General features: G+C 41.4%; 1 protein-coding gene across 12 annotated transcripts in view; it reads left to right on the top strand.

Annotated features, from left to right (window-relative positions):
• Positions 1-19,565, top strand: part of FAM13A (family with sequence similarity 13 member A) — a 316,257-nt gene that overhangs the window by 258,870 nt on the left and 37,822 nt on the right. For all 12 annotated transcript variants that reach the window (XM_057309502.1, XM_057309504.1, XM_057309505.1 and 9 more), the window contains 2 exons: positions 10,462-10,538; positions 10,941-10,983. In XM_057309502.1, coding sequence (XP_057165485.1) covers positions 10,462-10,538; positions 10,941-10,983 — 120 coding nt within the window. The remainder of the gene's footprint in view (positions 1-10,461; positions 10,539-10,940; positions 10,984-19,565) is intronic.

The raw sequence follows: 19,565 nt of genomic DNA, 5'->3' as shown, positions 1-19,565 counted from the left end.
GATGAGAACAAAAGCCATTTTCCAGAGAAAGTGAGAAGAGAGTAACTGAACACAGTGACTAATAATTTCACACTGATTACACCAGCTCACAATATAACTGAGGAGAATATGCCGTAGACCCAAAAAAGCATCTTGGAGGTTTGGAATCTCTGAAGTGGGAACTGTCTGGGCATGTTCCCCGTTGCGCTTTCACCTCTCGAGACTGTCATGACCAGCAGAGACCAAGAGACTACAGACAATTCAGAACTTAAAAATTAGGAGTAATAAGTGACATTAGAGTGTTCTGCCTTATCTCTAATTATTGCCACAATCACAAACTTTTCTTCCCTCTTTAAACTCCTAGCTCATGCCCGTGCCCCTCAGTCGCCCTCAGAGGAGAACCTCGTCTCCTGGTTTACTTTGAAGAACTGACGCACAGCCTGTGTTTCAACAACTTCCCTCACTCCTGCTTCAAAACGTCTCTAGAACCCTACTCACTTTCTTTTCTCACCTGCTCAAATGATAGCATGGTTTTTCTAATCTCTAAGGTTAACCTCTAAAATCAAGAAGTATCTTTATAAATTCTGTCTTCTACATCCATCTCCCCACCCCACACCCATGTACATGTACAAACACATACATACACTCACTCACACACTTTTCATGGCTTCCTCTTCATTGGCTCATTTCTGTTGGCCTAGAAAAAGTCTCCATCTCTAAAAGCTTTCTGTCCTGGGCACAGTTTAACAGCTTGAATCAAAAGTCCTAAGTCAGTCATGGATTTTATCCAGTACTCGTACTTCTGCCACTCAGTTCTACTTTTAAAAAAAAGACCATGGTATTAATTTGCTCACCACGAGGCTTTCTAGAATCATAGAAAATTAGGAGCAATTTAAATGTTCCAAATTGCAAGATCAGATAAGCAACATTTGTATGTCAATTCAACAATATTAGGATTGTGAAGACCGTGTAATAAAAACCATTGACAGGTTATATTTTAAGTGCTCTGTATAAAATTATCAAGTTTAATCCTCCCAGTAATCCTGAAAGTAGATTTATTATTATTATAATTCTCATTCTAAACATGAGGAGAACGAAGCAGAGGAGAGTAAACAACTTGTCTAAGGTCACACATTAGTGGTGGAGCTGGGACTCCCCTATATTCTCCCTCAAAATTAAAAGTAGGTTATGAAGCAATATACACAGCTTGTGCATTCATACATGTATACATATATGTGTATATATATTATATATGTGTATAAATTGTATATGAAATTGTTCATTCCCAGGACAACAGACTGCAAGGCAATGTGCCTAAAGTGACTGTAGGATGGCAGTAGTAGTGGTATTGGGAGCAACTGTTGCTCCGTCCTCTGTTCTTCAAATGCTCTCCATATGACACCAATTCTATAATAAGCATTACATTCATTATTTAAAAAACAAAAACGTAGTCTAGTAGCTCTCTTATTTATAAACATCCTCTATTTAGGAGCACCTGGCTGGCTCAGTCAGTTAAGTGTTCAACTCTTGATTTCAGCTCAGGTCATGATTTCAGGGTCCTGAGATTGAGCCCCACATTGGACTCCACACTCAGCAAAGAGTCTGCCTGAGATTCTTTCCCTCCCTCTGCTCCTCCCCACCCCACTACATGCTCTCACTCTCTCTCTCTCTCAAATAAATAAACCTTTTAAAAATAATAATAAACAAACAATATCTATTTAATGTCTTGTACACCCTCTGAAATCACAGGCAGGGTTCAAGGCTTAAGAGCATAGGCCTTGCAGTCAGACCTCAGTTTCCGTGTCAACCTTATCACTTAATATCTATGGTACGTAGGCATATTTTGTATCCTCAGTTACTTCATCCATAAAGTGGGAATATTAATACCTCATTGTGGTTTTTTGTGAGATTTAAAAGCAACTCGTATGCTAAAGAATAGAGAAAATTGAACACAGTTCATGCATAAGTCCCTTTCTGCCCCCTCTGTTCTGATGACCAGCCTGTTTCCTTCACTTGCCGTCAGACATTCTGAACAGTCTGCACTTACTCATCAACCCCAGTAGCCCGGGGTTGCTCACTTCTTTGCGGAAACTGCTTTCTCCATGTCACTGTTTGGACATGGAGTTGGAAATGTCCTCAATTTGAAGACACCTGTGGTCTGATGTCTGCTTGGTCCTTGACTCCTTAAGTCCTCATGGGGCTTGATGCTTCATCCCTTTTTCTCAGAACTCTCTCCCTCGGCCTCTGTGATGCTGACCTCTCCGTGTCCTTTTATCACCATGACTTTCTTCCATGTCATCTCTTTCATTGGCTCATCTTCCAAAAAGCATACATGGATGGAGATGTTCCCCAAGTTTTGTCTCATTTCTCGTTGCATCAGCACTTTACTTGAGAGCTTTTCCACTTGCATGGTGTCAGACATCACCTCTCTATAAATGACTCGCAAGTCAACATTTGAATGAAGCTCTCCCCAGTTCACCTTAGAAAGTCAATGTGTTGGGGGTGCCTGGGTGGCTCAGTTGTTGAAGCGTCTGACTCTCGGTTTTAACTCAGGTTATGATCTCGGGGTCGCGAGATCAAGCCCTGTGTCAGATTCTGTTTTCAGTGGGGAGTCTGCTGGAGATTTTCTCTCTCTCCCTCTCCCTCTGCCCCTCCCCCCGAAGGAAGGAAGGAAGGAAGGAAGGAAGGAAGGAAGGAAGGAAGGAAGGAAGAAAAAGAAAAGAAAAAGAAAGAGAGAGAGAAAGTGAGTAAGTCAGCTTGCTAAAACCCAACTCATTGTCTTTCCTTGATCTCGTTTTCACCAGGAGAGCCATCTGATCGTATCACACCGTCATCTTCTCAGCCCTTTTCTAAGTTATTTCCTGGACTTGCCCCCAGTCCCTCCTCCAGCTTTTCAATCAGTTGTCAAATTTAGTTGACTGTTCTTTAAAAATGTTATGAAGATTCTCCTTGTCCCTTTGTATTGTCATCGCATCACTGAGGCCCTTGTTATAACTCCCCTGGAACATCAAAACAGCCACCCAGCATGCCTGCACACCTGCGCCCGCTCCCAGCCCCACACTGCCTTACCTCTGCAAAACAGTCTTCTACCTAATGCAGCACTTTTCAGCCTTTGTTTTCAGTGCACTACAACTCAGCAAGAACTGCTGTCACAAACTGCATGACAGTGACTGGGTACTATCCATATAATGTAAAAAAGCCCAACATTGTGAGCCACTGATTTAAAATGATTCATTCTTTCAATTATACCACTAACTATATGACAACCCTCTTTTAGGAACTAAAGACACAATGGTTATCAAAACGGACACGCTCTCAGCCATCATGAAGTTTACATTATTTATAGGATCAAGTAAGAAACAAGAAAATAGAAGGTGATCCATGCTGTGGAGAGAAATGAAGTGGGCGGAGAAGACAAAGTGGTGGGAGGTGTAGGACTGACATTGTACAGAGGATACTCGGGTCAGGCCTCACTGAGAAGATCTGGGCAGGGACCTGAAAGAGGTGAGGGAGTGAGCCATCAGGAACTTCAGGGAGAAGCTGTCTAGCCAGACGGGGCAGCAGACGTAGCCCGCTAAGGATAAGCAAGAGGCTGCTGTGCTTGGAGCAGAGTTGAGGAGGATTATAAGAGATGAGGTCAGAGATGTGGCAAAGGTACTGATCACTTAAGCCTTTGTAGCCATTTTTAGGTCTTTGGGATTTACCTTGAGTGAGATGAGGAGCCATTAGAGGATCAAAGAGAAGAAAATCATTTTCTGATGTACCTTTTGAAAGACTCACTCTAGCAACTGTGTTAAGAATAGCCCAGGAGGAGAGGGGAGAAGAGCCCAGAGATGGTAAGGGATGAGCAAACACTAAAGCAAAATAATTCACATAATCTAAGCAAGGGATGATATCGATTTAGGCCAGGATGATAGCCATAGAGGTGGTCGGGTCAGACTATGAATGTATTTTAAGTTAGAAGCAAGAGAATTTTCTAATAGATTGGATGTGTGTGTGAAGAAAGAAGGGGTGTAGGATGACTCTGAGACCTTTGGAATAGCTAGCTGGAAGGATGGAGAAAACTGGAGGGGCAGATTCAGGGGAAAAGTCAAAAGTTCCATTTGGTTATGTTGAGCTTAAGATGTTTATTAGTAAAGAATCAAGTAGGCAGTTAGAGATGTGAATCTGGAGTTCATGGGAGAGATGAAATAGGTTTGCAAGTCTTTGGCACCAGTTGGCATGTAAAGCCTTGGGATGGTCTGAGCTGACATCTAGCGAATAAGCAAAAAGAAGGGATCCAATGATAGTGTGTTGGGACATACCACATTTAGTGGGTAGGCAGGTGGGAAGGTATAAGCAAAAAAGATTGAGGAGGAGCAACTAGCCATTTTCAGTGCAAAATGGGGGCAAGAGGGGCGCCTGGGTGGCACAGCGGTTAAGCGTCTGCCTTCGGCTCAGGGCGTGATCCCGGCGTTCCGGGATCGAGTCCCACATCAGGCTCTTCTGCTACGAGCCTGCTTCTTCCTCTCCCACTCCCCCTGCTTGTGTTCCCTCTCTCGCTGGCTGTCTCTATCTCTGTCGAATAATAAATAAAATCTTTAAAAAAAAAAAAAATGGGGGCAAGAGCCTTATTAGATTTTAGTTAAGAGCAAATCAGAAGAGAAAAATTGGAACAGTGAGTGAATAGTAATTTCACATGTATATAGCTCACCCACCTCTACCTTGATGGTAGATTTGGGGGAAAAGAGGGGAAAACATCTAGTTAGATGGGTTCAAGAAAGAATCAGAGGAAATGAATGGGGTACTGCAGGTACAGAAAGTCTTTGAACAGGTTTGGCTCTTTAGGGGTGAAGAAAAATGAAGCAGCAGCTGAAGACAATGCAAGATCAAGAGAGGGGTTTTATTTATTTTCTTTTAATAATAATTTTTTTATTATATTATGTTAGTCACCATACAGTACATCCCTGGTTTTTGATGTAAAGTTCCATGATTCATTAGTTGCGTATAACATCCAGTGCACCATGCAATACGTGCCCTCCTTACTACCCATCACCGGTCTATCCCATTCCCCCACCCCCTCCCCTCTGAAGCCCTCAGTTTGTTTCCCAGAGTCCATAGTCTCTCATGCTTCATTCCCCCTTCTGTTTCCCCCCCTTTGTTCTTCCCTTTCTTCTCCTACCGATCTTCCTACTTCTTATGTTCCATAAATGAGTGAAACCATATGATAATTGTCTTTCTCTGCTTGGCTTATTTCACTTAGCATTATCTCCTCCAGTGCCATTTTAAAAGACAGTGACATGGGGGTGCCTGGGTAGCTCAGTGGCTAAGCATCTGCCTTTAGCTCAGGTCATGATCTCAGTTCCTGGGATCGAGCCCGGTGTCAGGCTCCCTGCTCAGCAGGAGTCTGCTTCTCCCTCTCCCTCTGCTCCCCACCCCCCCATTCATGTTCTGTCTCTCAAATAAATAAAAATTTTTTTTAAAAGACAGTGATATGGTAGAGTATTTGTATAAGATAGACCAAAAGAGGGAGGGAATGATGTGCAAGAGAAGGGGATCCATTGCAGGATCAGTGTTCTTGAGTAATGGATAGGGGATGGAGCCTGGAGGGTGGGTGAAGGGGTTAGATTGTAACTCCCTTGGATCTAAAAACTGTTCCATCAGAAACTTGAATGGTTTGCCCCACTACCTCCTTCACCTTAGGCCAAAGGTCTGTCCCTACTTTCTAACCACAACCTACCCTTCATCTAAGAAAAATAAACACTCTTCTAACTTTTTAAGCTCACCACATTTATACATACATCTAGAATTTCTTTCCTTTGCATACTATTGAATAGGGAAAGAATGTGCTGGCCACTTTGACTTTTATGTTTTGCCAATTAATGTTTAGCATTATCATTCAGAAAGAACCTATCTTAGAAATAAAGATAATATTAACAGTGTAGCAAACCACAGTTGGAGCAGTAACCAAAATGCAGAAGTCATGATGACAAGGACCAGTGTCTGTCTGGTTCACCTTTCACCCTCGTACGCCAATACCCAGCAAAGTTCAGCACTCATCAAAAAAATGTGTTGAAAAAGAGTGCATGAACGGTTGCCGTATTTTTTAGGGTAACTTGTATAACAAGAAGACCCAAAACACAATGTCTTGAACACAATAAATGTTCCTTCTCCCATAACAACCTAAAATAGGAGTTGAGGACCAGGGAGAGGAGTAGAGGACTTGCTCTGTGCAGCTTTTCAGGGACCCAGGCCAAGTTCCTCTCTGTCGTCTTCAAGTAGCTTCCAGTGAACTATGGTGGTTTGCACCTCCTGTCCAGCTCGCAGAGGGAGAGCAGGAGCGTTGAGGAATGTTCCTGCTGGCATAGTTTATTGGCCAGGCCTAGAAGCCGCACACACTGCATTTTGCCAGGAGGGAGGGGAGTTGAAGGGGAGTTAGTCACATGGCCGTATCTCATTGCCAGAGAGACTGGGGACTGCGTTGTTGCTGGGCATGTGGCTACTTCATTTCCGTGGAAGGAAGGTGGCGTGGACTGGAGTGGATAGCTAGCAAGCCCTGCTATCAGCATCCTTGTATCATATCGGTAGTTCTATTTAATTTTGAATTAAGTTATACAGGTGTTTTAAGCAGCGAAACATAAAATGTACGAAAGGGTACAAAAAGAAACTCAAATGTGCATTGAACCTTTGTTAATGAGAATGTATCAAATATTCTCCTTCTCTGAGAGCTCAAGGTTAGAATAAGGAACCTGTTTTGACTAGCAGTGTTCTCGGCAGCCTTCAGACTGAGCTGTTTGTATATGGAGGGAAAACATTTTTTTTTCCTGTGTCCTCTATAAAGGGTTTGTCAGCATTTTACAGTTTTAGAAGACAAATTTGTTTTTGCTCCAAGTGTTTTCAAGTGCTTCAGTGGTCAAACAGGTTTTGAGCCCAGCTTTCAATGCCACAACAGCAAGTGGGCCAAGGGGAAGAATTGAAAATAAATTCTAGTCTAAAGCTAAGTTTTTCAAGGATTTTGCTCTTTTTAGATTTGAGGTTATTTTTATAATTGAGGAGGGTGGTTCTTAATATTAAGTTCCTTCTGACACCCAAAAACTGTCCAAAGAAATTCTGTCACAGCACATCTGTGTGTTTTGAAAGTCACTGGTAAGACTTAAATGAAGCAGAATTTTATGGATTATAAACTAAGCTTCATCTGTTTTTTTTCATGCAATTCAAGAAGTAGTTTCATTATTCTTTTTTTTTCTCAAAGATTTTATTTATCTGAAAGAGAGAGAGATAGCAAGAGATAGAGCACGAGCAGGGGAGAGAGGGAGAAGCAGGCTCCCCAAAGAGCAGGGAGCCTGACAAGGGGCTCAATCCCAGAACCCCGGGATCATGATCTGAGCCAAAGTCAGATACTTAACTGACTGAGCCACGCAGGCGCCCCTCATTATATTACTCTTAAAGTCATAATCTGTACTTTGCTATTTCTTAAAATTACCTATTTAAAAGATCCTAAGTTTAGAAGACCAATTAAAGTAAAAATTAATGCAATAACACATTTTTATAAGATTTTTATTACTTCAGGCTTTCATAAATGCAAACATTAATGAACTACTCTTTTACCACACCTAGAGAAGTGTTTGGGACGTAAAACAGTTCAAAACCTTTGGGCATCGAGTCTGTATTTTCCCCTAAGACAAGTACTATTACAGCTGCAGAACATTTGAGAGTCTGGTAGCGTATTTCCTATACAGTGGAAGCCCTCTACGTTCGAGCTCTTCTTTTGGCCTGTGCATTCCATTTCCTCCTTCTCCCATCTCAGTGAATTGAGGCGAATTGCTGATCTCTTTCTTTATCTTAATCTTCCCTCCCTAAAACTTAGGCAAAGAATGGAAGTTAGAATTTATCACTTGTTTTGCATCCGTGGGAAAAGGTACTTCTGTTACTGTATTCAAAGACCTTTACTACCCTTGTTTGTTCCATTCTGAAAAAAATTGAGATAGGTTGCCAGTTGTAGCACATTCTTCACATGTTCCTGTGTCCAAAAGGTATAGGGGCAACCACCTTAGCAAAGGAACACTGTGTGCTTGCCTGCTGCGTTAGTGAAAGCAGCTCATGAATATTCAACAGTCTCCAATGTGTGGACAACATGAAAGTTGGAATTATTATAAAGCCTTAGAGACGAATATGGAACAATATTGAAAGTCACCCTTTGTCGATTACATCCGTAAAAAAACAGATCCTTGGGGAGTTCTTAAACATAGGAATCAAACGTTTTTTTAAAAGCGGCTGGGGGAGGGAGTCCAAGTTACTGCTTACTAGTTTTAACCCTGGAGATCAGCCAGACTTTCTCACATTTTACAACTGCTTTTTGCAAAGTTTTCCATTGTATAACATAGCTATCTTTTTTCTATAATTCTCAAAACCTATAAGCAATTGTATCTTGGTTCTTTTCGTATAGGGGGAAAAAATCTTATTGAAATATGTAAATTTATATAATATTTATAGTATTTATATATATAATATATATATATAATATGTAGTATCTATATAATAGTATGGTTTACTTTCTCTTCTCTCTTTCTGAATATTTCCTAGCCTTAATGTGAAGATTTTTATTTATTCTGAAACAGTCATTTGCATATAATTAAAAACATATTTCGTTGACACTGTTTTAAAATGATCTGAGGGTAGAAGATTGTGCTTTCCCTAGGAATTCAGGTTTCAGAGCTTTAGAAAACCTAATGCTATTGCACTAGATCTTACACTAAAGATTTTGATAATCTATTGAAGATTACCAATGAGAACAAAGATTCTTTGTCATAGATACAACCCCCTTTATCAGGAAGATCACATCCAGGTAATAAGAGCAATTATGCTTTGGTTTAAGGAGTGCCGTTTTAGAGAGGCCTCTTCTAACTCAAACTTTAGAGTTATAAAAATGTATATATAATTGAATGTTGTCACGGTTTTTATTTCTCAGATTCATTCTAAAATGAACTGTGTAGATTATCTAAGCATGTAAATTGATGTTTACCTGGAATATCACCTTAACTGGAGAAATAGTAGTAAAATATTTGGGGAGAGGTGGATTTCATCGTTTTAGAAATAATAATAACAACGTCAACAACAATAGCTAGTATCTTTTAAATGTACCAGGTATTATTCACGTTCTTTATGTGCATTATTTCCTTTAATCTTCAAGGTCACCTATGTTAATATGTTAATATTGTCATCTCCATTTTCGAGATGTGGGCATTGAAGGGCACGTAGGGTCATACAGTTGGTAAATGATGGAGCTAGGATTCAAACCCAAACATTCCGACTCCAGAGTCACCATTCTGTTAGGTTATGCTGTGTCTCCCTTTGTCTCTATTGTTTGATGGAGCCCAGGGTTTTATACTTTCAGGATTCCAGATAAGTTGGCCAAACCAACATAAATGGAAAACAATTCACTCACCTACCAAGCCAAAGATTAGTTTTCTACTCTAATTATGTTTGTTTTGTGAGGATTTCTATATATGTCAATTTCGTGGGATTATTGGGAACCTTAATCAGATTTCCTTTGTAAAGGGTTTTTCATGATGGGAGGTTACACATACGTGAATGAACACATGTTGCTTCAGTACATGTTATTCTGATGACGTAGAATAGGTGGATTGTGCTTAATGTCCTTTTAAGGCAAATATGAATCTTTGAGTTCAGTGATATTCAGGTTCAGATCTCTAAGGCAGCTATTTTTTTTTTCAGTTTACTGAATATAAATGTGCTCTTGTTTGCTTTTTTGTAATCTTTCTTCATGGGGATGGCTTACTTATGGTGTGCTCAGTCACCTGAACTGTATTTAGAAAACATTGGCCATGTCACAAAAACCTTACAGGTATGCCTCCTGATAAGTATTAAGCCCTCTTGGTCAGCCTGAAATACATGCTGTTCAGAGTAAGTTTCCTGTTTATATTTTTTCCATCTTAACTAGTATAAGGACCAATATTAAATATCACAGAAAGAAAGGTTCTTAAGTTAACACCATTTCTATTCATGGATAGTTTACAGTTTGGGTACAAGCTATTTGTTATCCCACATAATATTGGCAATTTATCCTGAAAATATGTTAAATGAGCAATGAATGTTCCATTGGTTTCTGGTAAGATTCAAACTCAGATTCCTTGGTTCTAGTTCTGATTTTACTATAATGTTCTGACAGTCTGGGTTTTGCTATGTTAAGCTGTAAGATGTGGATGATACCTAACAAGGATGTTATAGGATACAGTGATCATTTCTATGATGGTGTCAGATATCCTCACTAAAGGGATGATAAAATTCAGTATCCAATTTTATGCAAGCAGCATATACTAAACTTTCCTAATTTTACTAGTTTTATTGAAGATAAAAATATGAGGACTAGAATTTGTTTGTATCTGTGTATTATCTGATTTTTCTATTTTAAATAAAGAAGGATCTGCTGTTAACATATTTCTCACCATTCCTACTGGGCAACCACGATTTGTTTTGTTACAGAATATGGAAAGCCTCAGTTCTACACCATCTCATGAGAGGGCTGGACCTGATGATATTGAACTGATGTCTGATGAAAGGTAATTTTAGCATTTTTTCTTCACCTTGCTTACTAAGATCATGAATAGCTTGCTTTTTTTTTTTTTTTTTTTTTTTTACTTAATATAATGTGCATTACAAGAACTAGAAAGAATAGAATTAAAGGTCTGTATGTTTTCCGGTAGTATTTTGTAGCAAGGAAAACGCTTAGAATAGAAAATCTGCTGTGGTGCTATTAAAGACAAATAACCCTATTCATGGTTGTGTTTCTAGTTTTGTTTTATTTTGATTTTTTGTTCTGGTTTGTTTTTGAATTTCACAAGAATTTAATTTAGAGCCACTCAACCTACTTTTAAAATAAAGGAAATCATAATTTCACTGGATGAAGAGCATTGTTCTAAAACTGACATTTTATATTTTGTTGTTGCTGCTGTTTTTTATAGCAAAGAAAATGAAAAAGACGGCAGACGTACCCAGCATTTTGAGGTGAGTAGCTAACAAAATTGTGATTGTAACGGGGCTATCCATACATTCCTGAGAACACACGTGAAGCACCGCTAGCCTGTCAGTAAGGGGTAATGAGATTGACAGGACTGTGCTTGGTCAGAAAGGCAAATACTGAAACAAAGAGTCCTTGAGAAATCATATTCCTGTGCTTTTAAATTCTTTTATTTTGCTTGCAAAGAGAAACTTCAGCAACATGGAGATTTCCCTTTAGATTTTCCGTAAAAGAAAACAAAAAGCCACTGGTTTGATTTTCCATGTTCTTATGCATTTTTAAGTGATGGAAATAAATAGGTAATGAATTTAGTGGATCTGTCACCAAGATTTATCTCATTAATGTTCACATTAAGCCAAACTCAGTGTGAGTTGTTAAATGCAGTTTGTTTTCTGAGTTTTGTCTCATTTTAAGTAAACCATGGAGAAAAACTATCTAATTCCTTTACATTGTCTATATCTTAAAGTTCCAGTTATTTCCTGTCTTCCTCATTCTCCGAGGGCATCGCCGTGCTGAGCCCCGTGATTTCCCTTGCTCGCAACTCTGGCTTCCATTCAGCGTGCTCAACCCCATTTTGCACTCACCTGTGTGTATGTAATCTACTCCCAAATGCTTCCAACTCCACTTTCAATATTTTTATCAGTTTTTCCCTTGGGCAAGATTTAAAGCTTTTTTTCAGCCTGTTCTTGAATTCTGACCCTTAAAATATTAATTATATCTAGAACTCTCGGGCGCCTGGGTGGCTCAGTCAGTTAAGCATCTGCCTTCGGCTCAGGTCTTGATCCCGGGGTCCTGGGATTGAGCCCCGCATCAGGCTCCCTGCTCAGCGGGGTGCCTGCTTCTCCCTCTATCCCTCCCCTCTGCTGGTGATCTCTCTCTCTCTCTCTCTCTCTCTCTCAGATAAATAAAATCTTTAAAAAAAAAAAAAAAAGAAGAAGAACTTTCCAGTGATTCCTAATCTTTGTTGGACATTGTCCTGATTTCCTGATGGGGTCACTCCGTAGCATCTGTTGAGTCCTGCCGCGTACGTGTAGTGTGCTAGGAGCTACGAGTCAGGAACAGCTGCAGTCCCTACCCACCTTGGAATTCTACAATCTAGGAGGTTAGGAACCTAAAAGCTGTGAACCCCCTTCTTAGAAAAACACACACTCATGTACCATTTGGCATGAAATTGGTAGAAATGAGCCGCCACCTCCCTGCCAATCCCCGCCAGTGCTGTGATCTCCTCCTGTTCCCTCTCTTCAGTTCTTGTCATGTCTGCTTCCTCAGCGCAGCCAGGTAATGGGAGGGGAATGCTTCCTCTTTCTGACTTTGCAGCTGCGAAGCCTCTTCTTCCATCTCTTTTTCCCCCCTTCCTTTAAGCTTCCTTCTTTGGGACCCAGGCAACCAGCGGACATTTTTCCCTGACACCAGGTACCTTTTTTCCAAAGCACAATTTCCCCATGATAGCGTCTCTTTATTTTCCTTCTTGTTTCACCCTCTGTCTGCTTTTTTCCTCTGCTCACAGCAAGCCCTTCCTCATCACGCCATTGAATGTGACTTTAAAGAAGATTGCTTTGCCAGCCTCCTAGAGAGGTCTTCTCAATTCCTCCCTTTTATGTCTGTTCTCCTTTACACGATAAAAGGGTATAGAGCAACCTTTGTGGATGGACTTCATAACATTAACTCATAAATTCCAGGTGGCACCCAAACTAAATCCGTGCTGAACTCAGCTTGCCTTGGTATGTTTGTGGACAGCTCCCATGGCAGTGGATGAATCACAGGGAAAAAATCTCAAATCCTGCTTCCATGTGCCAGGTCCTATTCTTACATGTGTCAGCCATGTGCAGGTGCCAGTCAGCACCCACCCCACCGCTGGCATCCCTTAAGCATTCGCTATTAATAATCACGGTCATCATCATACGTTCAGCTAGGAGATAAAATTAGGCAGTGAGTTAACAGGCAGCCTAAGCTCTCCGTGTCACCTTTCTTTTACAACTGCCCCAAAGGAGAAAAACAAGACATCACTCCACAAGATTGGGATGGTACTTCTACTCGGGAAGGCATGTGCTTCTTTCACTGAAGGATATATATATTTAATTATTAGTGACGGACCATGAAAAGATCTATTTTCCCTTTTTAAAGCCCTTTCCCTTGTTTACAGTGTGGTATCACTGTACTGTTTAATGTGTGTAGCACTTTCTAGAGCTTACTAAACAACCTAAATAGTTAATCTGGTGTTCTGGTAATATCACAATAATTCCTAAATTTCAGAGATGAAAAATAAGTCTCGACTTTGGTTACCCCTCCTAGAATTCTGCCTAAGCAGTGTTTTATGTCACGTCTCCCGTCCCGTCAGATTGAGGAGCCAGCGTTTATGTGCCCACTGTGGATGGCTCCGATGAGGTTTCCAGTTTCATTTTCCATGTAGACAGTTGGTCCTCACTAATACCGTCCTTAAAATTTTCCTTGTGGGGCGCCTAGGTGGCTCACTCGTTAAGCGTCTGCCCTCAGCTCAGGTCATGATCCCAGGGTCCTGGGATCGAGTCCCGCATCAGGCTCCATGCTCAGCTGGGAGTCTCCTTCTCCTTCTCCCACTCCCCCTGCTTGTGTTCCCTCTTTCACTGTTTCTCTCTCTCTCTCTCTCTCTCTGTCAAATAAATAAATAAAACCTTAAAAAATAAAATAAAATTTTCCTTATAAGTTCTTTGATTCATGTAAGATTAAGACAACAGATGCCAGCCATTGAGGAAGCATGGTCTTTCCTGTTTTGAGTAGCATTTCCATGAGAACATGGGACATTAAGCCCAGTCTCAGAGATGCTCCGGAAAGGGGCACATAAGCAGAGAGAGGCTCTCCTTAAAGTCTGTGGTTCAAACGCAAATGCAGGCACAACTGTGACTTTATTTTTAAAGTAAGGATTTTGCAGCCCTAAATGTGTTTCCGTGTGAATGCATGTGCTGAAAAGTGAACATGGGTCCCCTTCGTTGTACGTCTTTTTAATTTTTTTAATCAACTAATCTTACCCACAAAGAGACTCTGCTCGAGATCTCAGATGGTCAGTAAAAAAAAAAGTTAAGAGTCCATTCGAAATGCCAAAAATTAAAGTATGATTTCTATGGGTAGGTTTTCGAAAGGTTGGCATCTTAATAAAATATCCCTTTCGGGCTCTATGAAATGAGCTAATGTAAGGAAGAGCCTAGCGTACTATCCTTGAATATGTTGGAGTCCAGAGTCTTTGTCCTTTTGTTTCTTTTTAAACTCAGTGAACGTCTGGAAGTACCCAGAAGAAAGGTCATCCCTAAAACTAGCAACTTCTAGATTCCAAAAGATATCACTGAAAGTACAGATTGTCAACGTTCTGTTTACAATAGAGCCTAACACTTATGCTCCAGTTTGATTCCTTCTGATAAGTTATTTTCTGTTGTGGAAATATTTCATGCTTCTGTATGAAATCCAGAATATTAAAACTGTAGCCTTATATTAATCTGTTTATCAAGAAAGCAAAACCTTTAAGAATTATTGAGTGCATAGAAGGGTATTACCTTATCTGGGAGAGGTCATTTTATGTCAGAAGTACAAGGTTAATGAAGTGTTAAATTCTTTCACAAAATTTTTACATTCTTTATGCTTTCTAAGCCTACCGCTTAGAAGAGCTTAGAAGCATACCTTTATAACAAATAAGACATTCATAATAAACAAAAGGCCATTTCCCTTTTTTATCCAGCATTAAAACAAAAGTAAAAAGAAGGGAGAGAGAGAAAGAAGACAAGGCTTTCCAATCAAGACTGAGCATTAATATTAATTATCAAACATCTTAAGTGTAGACTTTTATTTGCCCTGAGCAGGTTTGAGCTAAACTCTGAAATATCCTGTCAACAAGTATTTATGAAATGAATCACTGTGTTATTTCAACTTCGCTGTATTCCACGGAAGCGTTAGGATTTTGTTACTGGTTTTAATGTTAAAACCAGAATAATTTAAAAGCTCTGTTTATTTAGATTCACTTCCCATTTCATCCAGTCTCTAAAAGCTACTGAAGCTTTGCAAATTCACATGAATTTGGGAACTGTGTTATGTCCATTTTCCCTTATCGTCAGGCCAAACAGTAAATGTTTATGGTCCCATGTGGTTCTTGTGTTAACGCTGTGTGGTTCCTTCCTGTGCAAACTGCATTACACAGTGCACCCTCTGATAGCATCACTCCTGGCTCTGGGAAGCTCTTAGGCTACTTATTTATATCCTGTCGCAGGGAGGGAGAAGGGATGAACAAAAATTCACCAACTATTTGAAGTCAGGGTAGGAGCAAGATCGGTGAAGTCTGAGGACTGAAAAAGCCAGGTCCAGTTAGACAGGGGCACGTCTTGACAAAGATCGGGTGAATAGACTAATAGTCAATGGTTCCTTAATGGTTCCTGAATATGGACTGTTACCCGAGGCCACAGGCAAGGTGAGCTCTCTGAGTATTTGCTCCCTAGCAGCCTGTTTTTTTCTGTTATACCATGTGTGACATAGGCACTTACACGTTCAATGTCTTTCTTCCACACTAAATTCCATACCTTGTTAATTCCTGTAATCCCAGTGCCTAGGACACTGTATGTGTTCAGTAAACACTTGCAGATGAATGAATGTGAAAGGGAGGTAATAAATAATTGGAAATAGCATTTTTTTTCTCAGCTGCTATGGGCTAACCATTTTGATACATGTTTTTCATTTAATCTTCATAACAACTCTATGAAGTCTTACAAGGTCTTCATTGAAGATCTTGCAGCTGAGCAGCTAGTATTGAAACTCAGATCTCTGACTTGAAAACCCATCCCCTATCTGCCCTACCATGTTGTCTCTCCTAAGAGCCATGAATATGTAATGTGTTTTCATATGCTACAACATTTTTGACGTGGGTTTCATGTGTGACCCTGTAGCATAAGGATCTATCTCTGAGTTGAAAATTGTGAAATGGCGGTAGTCCCCCATTATCTGTGGTTTCACTTTCTGTGGTCTCAGCTACCCATGGTCAGCCCTGGTCTAGGAGCAGATTATTGTCCTTCTGAAGTATCATCCGAAAGTCAATAGTAGCCCAACGCTGCGTCACAATGTCTATGTCACTGCCCTCACTTCATCTCACCACGTAAGCATTTTATCATCTCACATCATCACAAGAGGAAGAAAGGCGAGTAAAGATGTTTTGAGAGACCACATTCACATAACTTCTATTAGAGTATATTATAATTGTTCTATTTATTAGTTACTATTAATCCTACTGTGCCTAATTTATCAATTAAACTTTATCATAATTGTGTATGTATAGGAAAAGGTGGGGTGTCTATAGGGCTCAGCACTATTCCCAGTTTCAGGCATCTACTGGGAGTCTTGGAATGCATCCCCCCAGATAAGGGGGGCTGCTGTAATTCATTTACTCTGTGATTTAACTGAAGACATAAGACAGGTAAACAACAAAAGTTGAAACCAGAAATATTTTGGTTCTTGAGAATGTCCTTGACATTTGAACGTGAATGATCTGGGAGAGGCAGCGGACAAGCAAGTAGACCAGTGCAGTGCCACAGGATGAGCATGGGAGAGAGTGTGGAACAATCTGGAGAGGTGCCTCGCCCAGCCCAGGCTAACGAGTCATTGAAGGATGAGTGGTTTTGATGCTGGCGTGTTGCTGCAGAGCCCGAACAGCTTCCCCGTGGGTGGCCACGGAGCAGCAGCCCCAGCTCCCATATGCACATAAGCCCTGGGCCCACACCAGCAGCCCACTCTGCATCCCCAGGCACCGCAGCCGAGGCAGGTTCTGGTGAGACGGATGAGGCCAGAAACTGGGAAGCAGGCCTCCAGGAGCAGCAGACAGGTGAAGAGCGACCTCAGGGGCTGGTCACAGCAGGACAGAGCCCAGTGCGCGGCTGCGCTGGCTAACGCTGTTCCAAGTGTGTCCCTGCTCTGCAAGCTGGTATGGTTTATGTAGGAGAGACCCTGCCCCTGCTGTGTAGGAAATCAGCTAGAAAGTCCAGAAGCTTGTGTAACACAGGTCTGTAGTGTGAGTGATCCCCTGTTGTATGTGGCACATTCTAAACACCCTTACATGGTGACTCCAGATGCAGTGATCTCCTTGCTGTTCCTTAAACACAATGACCGTGCCTCAGGGCCTTTGCATTTGCTTTCCTTCTTTCTGGAATGCTCTTTCCATAGGCTCACTCCCGCATTTCCTTCATATCTCTGCTTATATGTCACCTCTTAAGAAAGGCCTTTCCTGACCACCAAATAGAAAATAGCAGACCGTGGCCCCTACCTCCATCATCTCTCTTACCCTGCTTTATTTTTCTCCGTAGTCCGTGTCACTACCTGACATTTTTTTCTTTGTTTACTGTTACTTCCTGTAAGATTCATTAGGACAAACTTAATTTTGTCCTCTGAAGTATCCCCAGTGTTTAGAAAACTGTCTAGCAGGTAGTAGGTACACAAAAATTATTAGTTGAATAAATGAGTAAATATTATCTTTGTATCTCTAGCACACAGTGGCCATTTTAAGAATATATCGTGTGATATATATTATTATTGAAAAAACTAATAAAGTCTTGGACTGTTCTCTTCGTTAGAATAATAGGATCTTAAGGGTTGTCCATTCCAGCCTCCTACCCAGGGCGGTAATCTCTGCTTCTCCCACATGCCCGACTCCCAGACTTCATCTGAACACTGTGAAGGGCAGCTCCCTAATTCACAAGGTGGTCCATTGTTGTGTTGCAGCCAGATCAACTGTCCTCAGAACCCCACTGAGCATTCTTGAGCCTCTTCCACAAAATGTCAGCGCTCTCAGCGTAGGGAGCTTCATGGTCACATAGCCCAGCACAGAGGGGATGTGCCAAACCCTGCCGTCGAAGGAATGAAGAAATCTGTGCATTTTGGAAAGAAAAAATTAATTTTCTAATTTTAGTTTTCTTTAAAATGGATACTAATTCAGATGCAGAAAAAAAAAGTAAGCTCAATTTCCTTTGAAACAGGTGCTAATACAGATTGAGCAATCGTGAAAAGTATGCATTTTTACATTTGTGTGTGTGTGTGTTTCAGCATTTTACTTGTGTCGTGTCAAGCACTGCAGGACTCTGAGTGCCCTGAGGGGACACAGGCATGGCAGGAAGCAAAGCCAGTATCTGGCGTTGGGAAGGGACACAGGCTGCCTACAGAACCCAGTGCTTAGGCCTGTAGGTCTTCCCACCAGCATTCACTCCCATCCGCAAGACCTCAGCCTGGGAAACACATTTCACCATTGTTACTCTGTTTCTAAAATCCTTCCATGGCTTTCCATTATCAACTACAGGCTAAAATCCAAATTTAGCTGAGCATACACAGCCTTTCTCAATCTGGCGTCCGCTCACCCAACACCCTCATCACCTGCTGTCCCTCTGTCTTGTCCTCCCCTGCTGTGACCAGCGAACCCCCAGGGTGCCTGCCTCTGTACCTATTCCTCTTCCTCAACCCCTCTCACTCACACTGCCCCCAAAACAAAATTGCTGTTGCTGACTCATGATGGGACCCCGAGTGGCTCTTTCCCCTGTTTGTTCATCATGCATCTAGAACCCCCCTCTTCAAGGTAGCACGGTTTGCCTTGAATTGCTGTTGAACACGGCTCATCTCCAACACCTCTCTCTGGCATTCTGAGGTGTGGCAGTGTTTTCTTCTTCTTCCCATGGTGCCTTGAAATGAGGAGAAGACTGATGGCCTCATCTGTGTGTATCTTATGCTCCAGGCGCTATGCTAATGGCCTTTCAGACCTTTTCCCAGATCATCAAAGGAACCTTGCTAGATTGGAATTGTTCATGCCATTTCACAGATTAAGAAATGGAGGTTCAGAGAAGTGAAGCGGCTCAGCCAGAGCACCAGGCACAGTAAATATCAGGCACCCGGCTCTGCTTGTCAGCAGAAGCCACATCTGTCCCAGTGTAGTACAGCGCCAGGGGCTGGCACGGACTCCTCATGGACCGGATGCCGTGCTTACAATATGGAATCACGTTTCTTATATTCTTCCTTTTTGTATGTCTCTAAGTGGAACAAGTGTTAAAAATCTTTATTGAGAAAATGTTTATTTGCTGTATGCAGATTCTTACACGCACACACACATGCATACACACGTGCACACACACACACGGCTGGTGACTGACCCTGTAGCTCTCAATAAGCGGAGGGCCAGACTTGGTCATTCAGCCCTGGTCCACTTAGTATTCAGCTCAAGGAACAAATAACTTTTGGGGCGCCTGGGTGGCACAGCGGTTGAGCGTCTGCCTTTGGCTCAGGGCGTGATCCCGGCGTTCTGGGATCGAGCCCCACATCAGGCTCCTCCGCTATGAGCCTGCTTCTTCCTCTCCCACTCCCCCTGCTTGTGTTCCCTCTCTCACTGGCTGTCTCTATCTCTGTCGAATAAATAAATAAAATCTTTTTAAAAAAAAAAAAAGGAACAAATAACTTTTATGGCATAAATGCATAAGCTGGTTTTTTTCTCCAGTAGACAAGCAGCATTTTGAAAGTGTCAGCCCCAGATTTACCTGGCGTTTCCATCTGACTTTAGTAGCTCATCGTGAACTGACTGATGATATTT

This window comes from Ursus arctos, unplaced genomic scaffold (assembly GCF_023065955.2).
Source record: "Ursus arctos isolate Adak ecotype North America unplaced genomic scaffold, UrsArc2.0 scaffold_9, whole genome shotgun sequence".
NCBI lineage: Eukaryota > Metazoa > Chordata > Mammalia > Carnivora > Ursidae > Ursus > Ursus arctos.
This window is presented reverse-complemented; position numbering and strand designations above follow the sequence as displayed.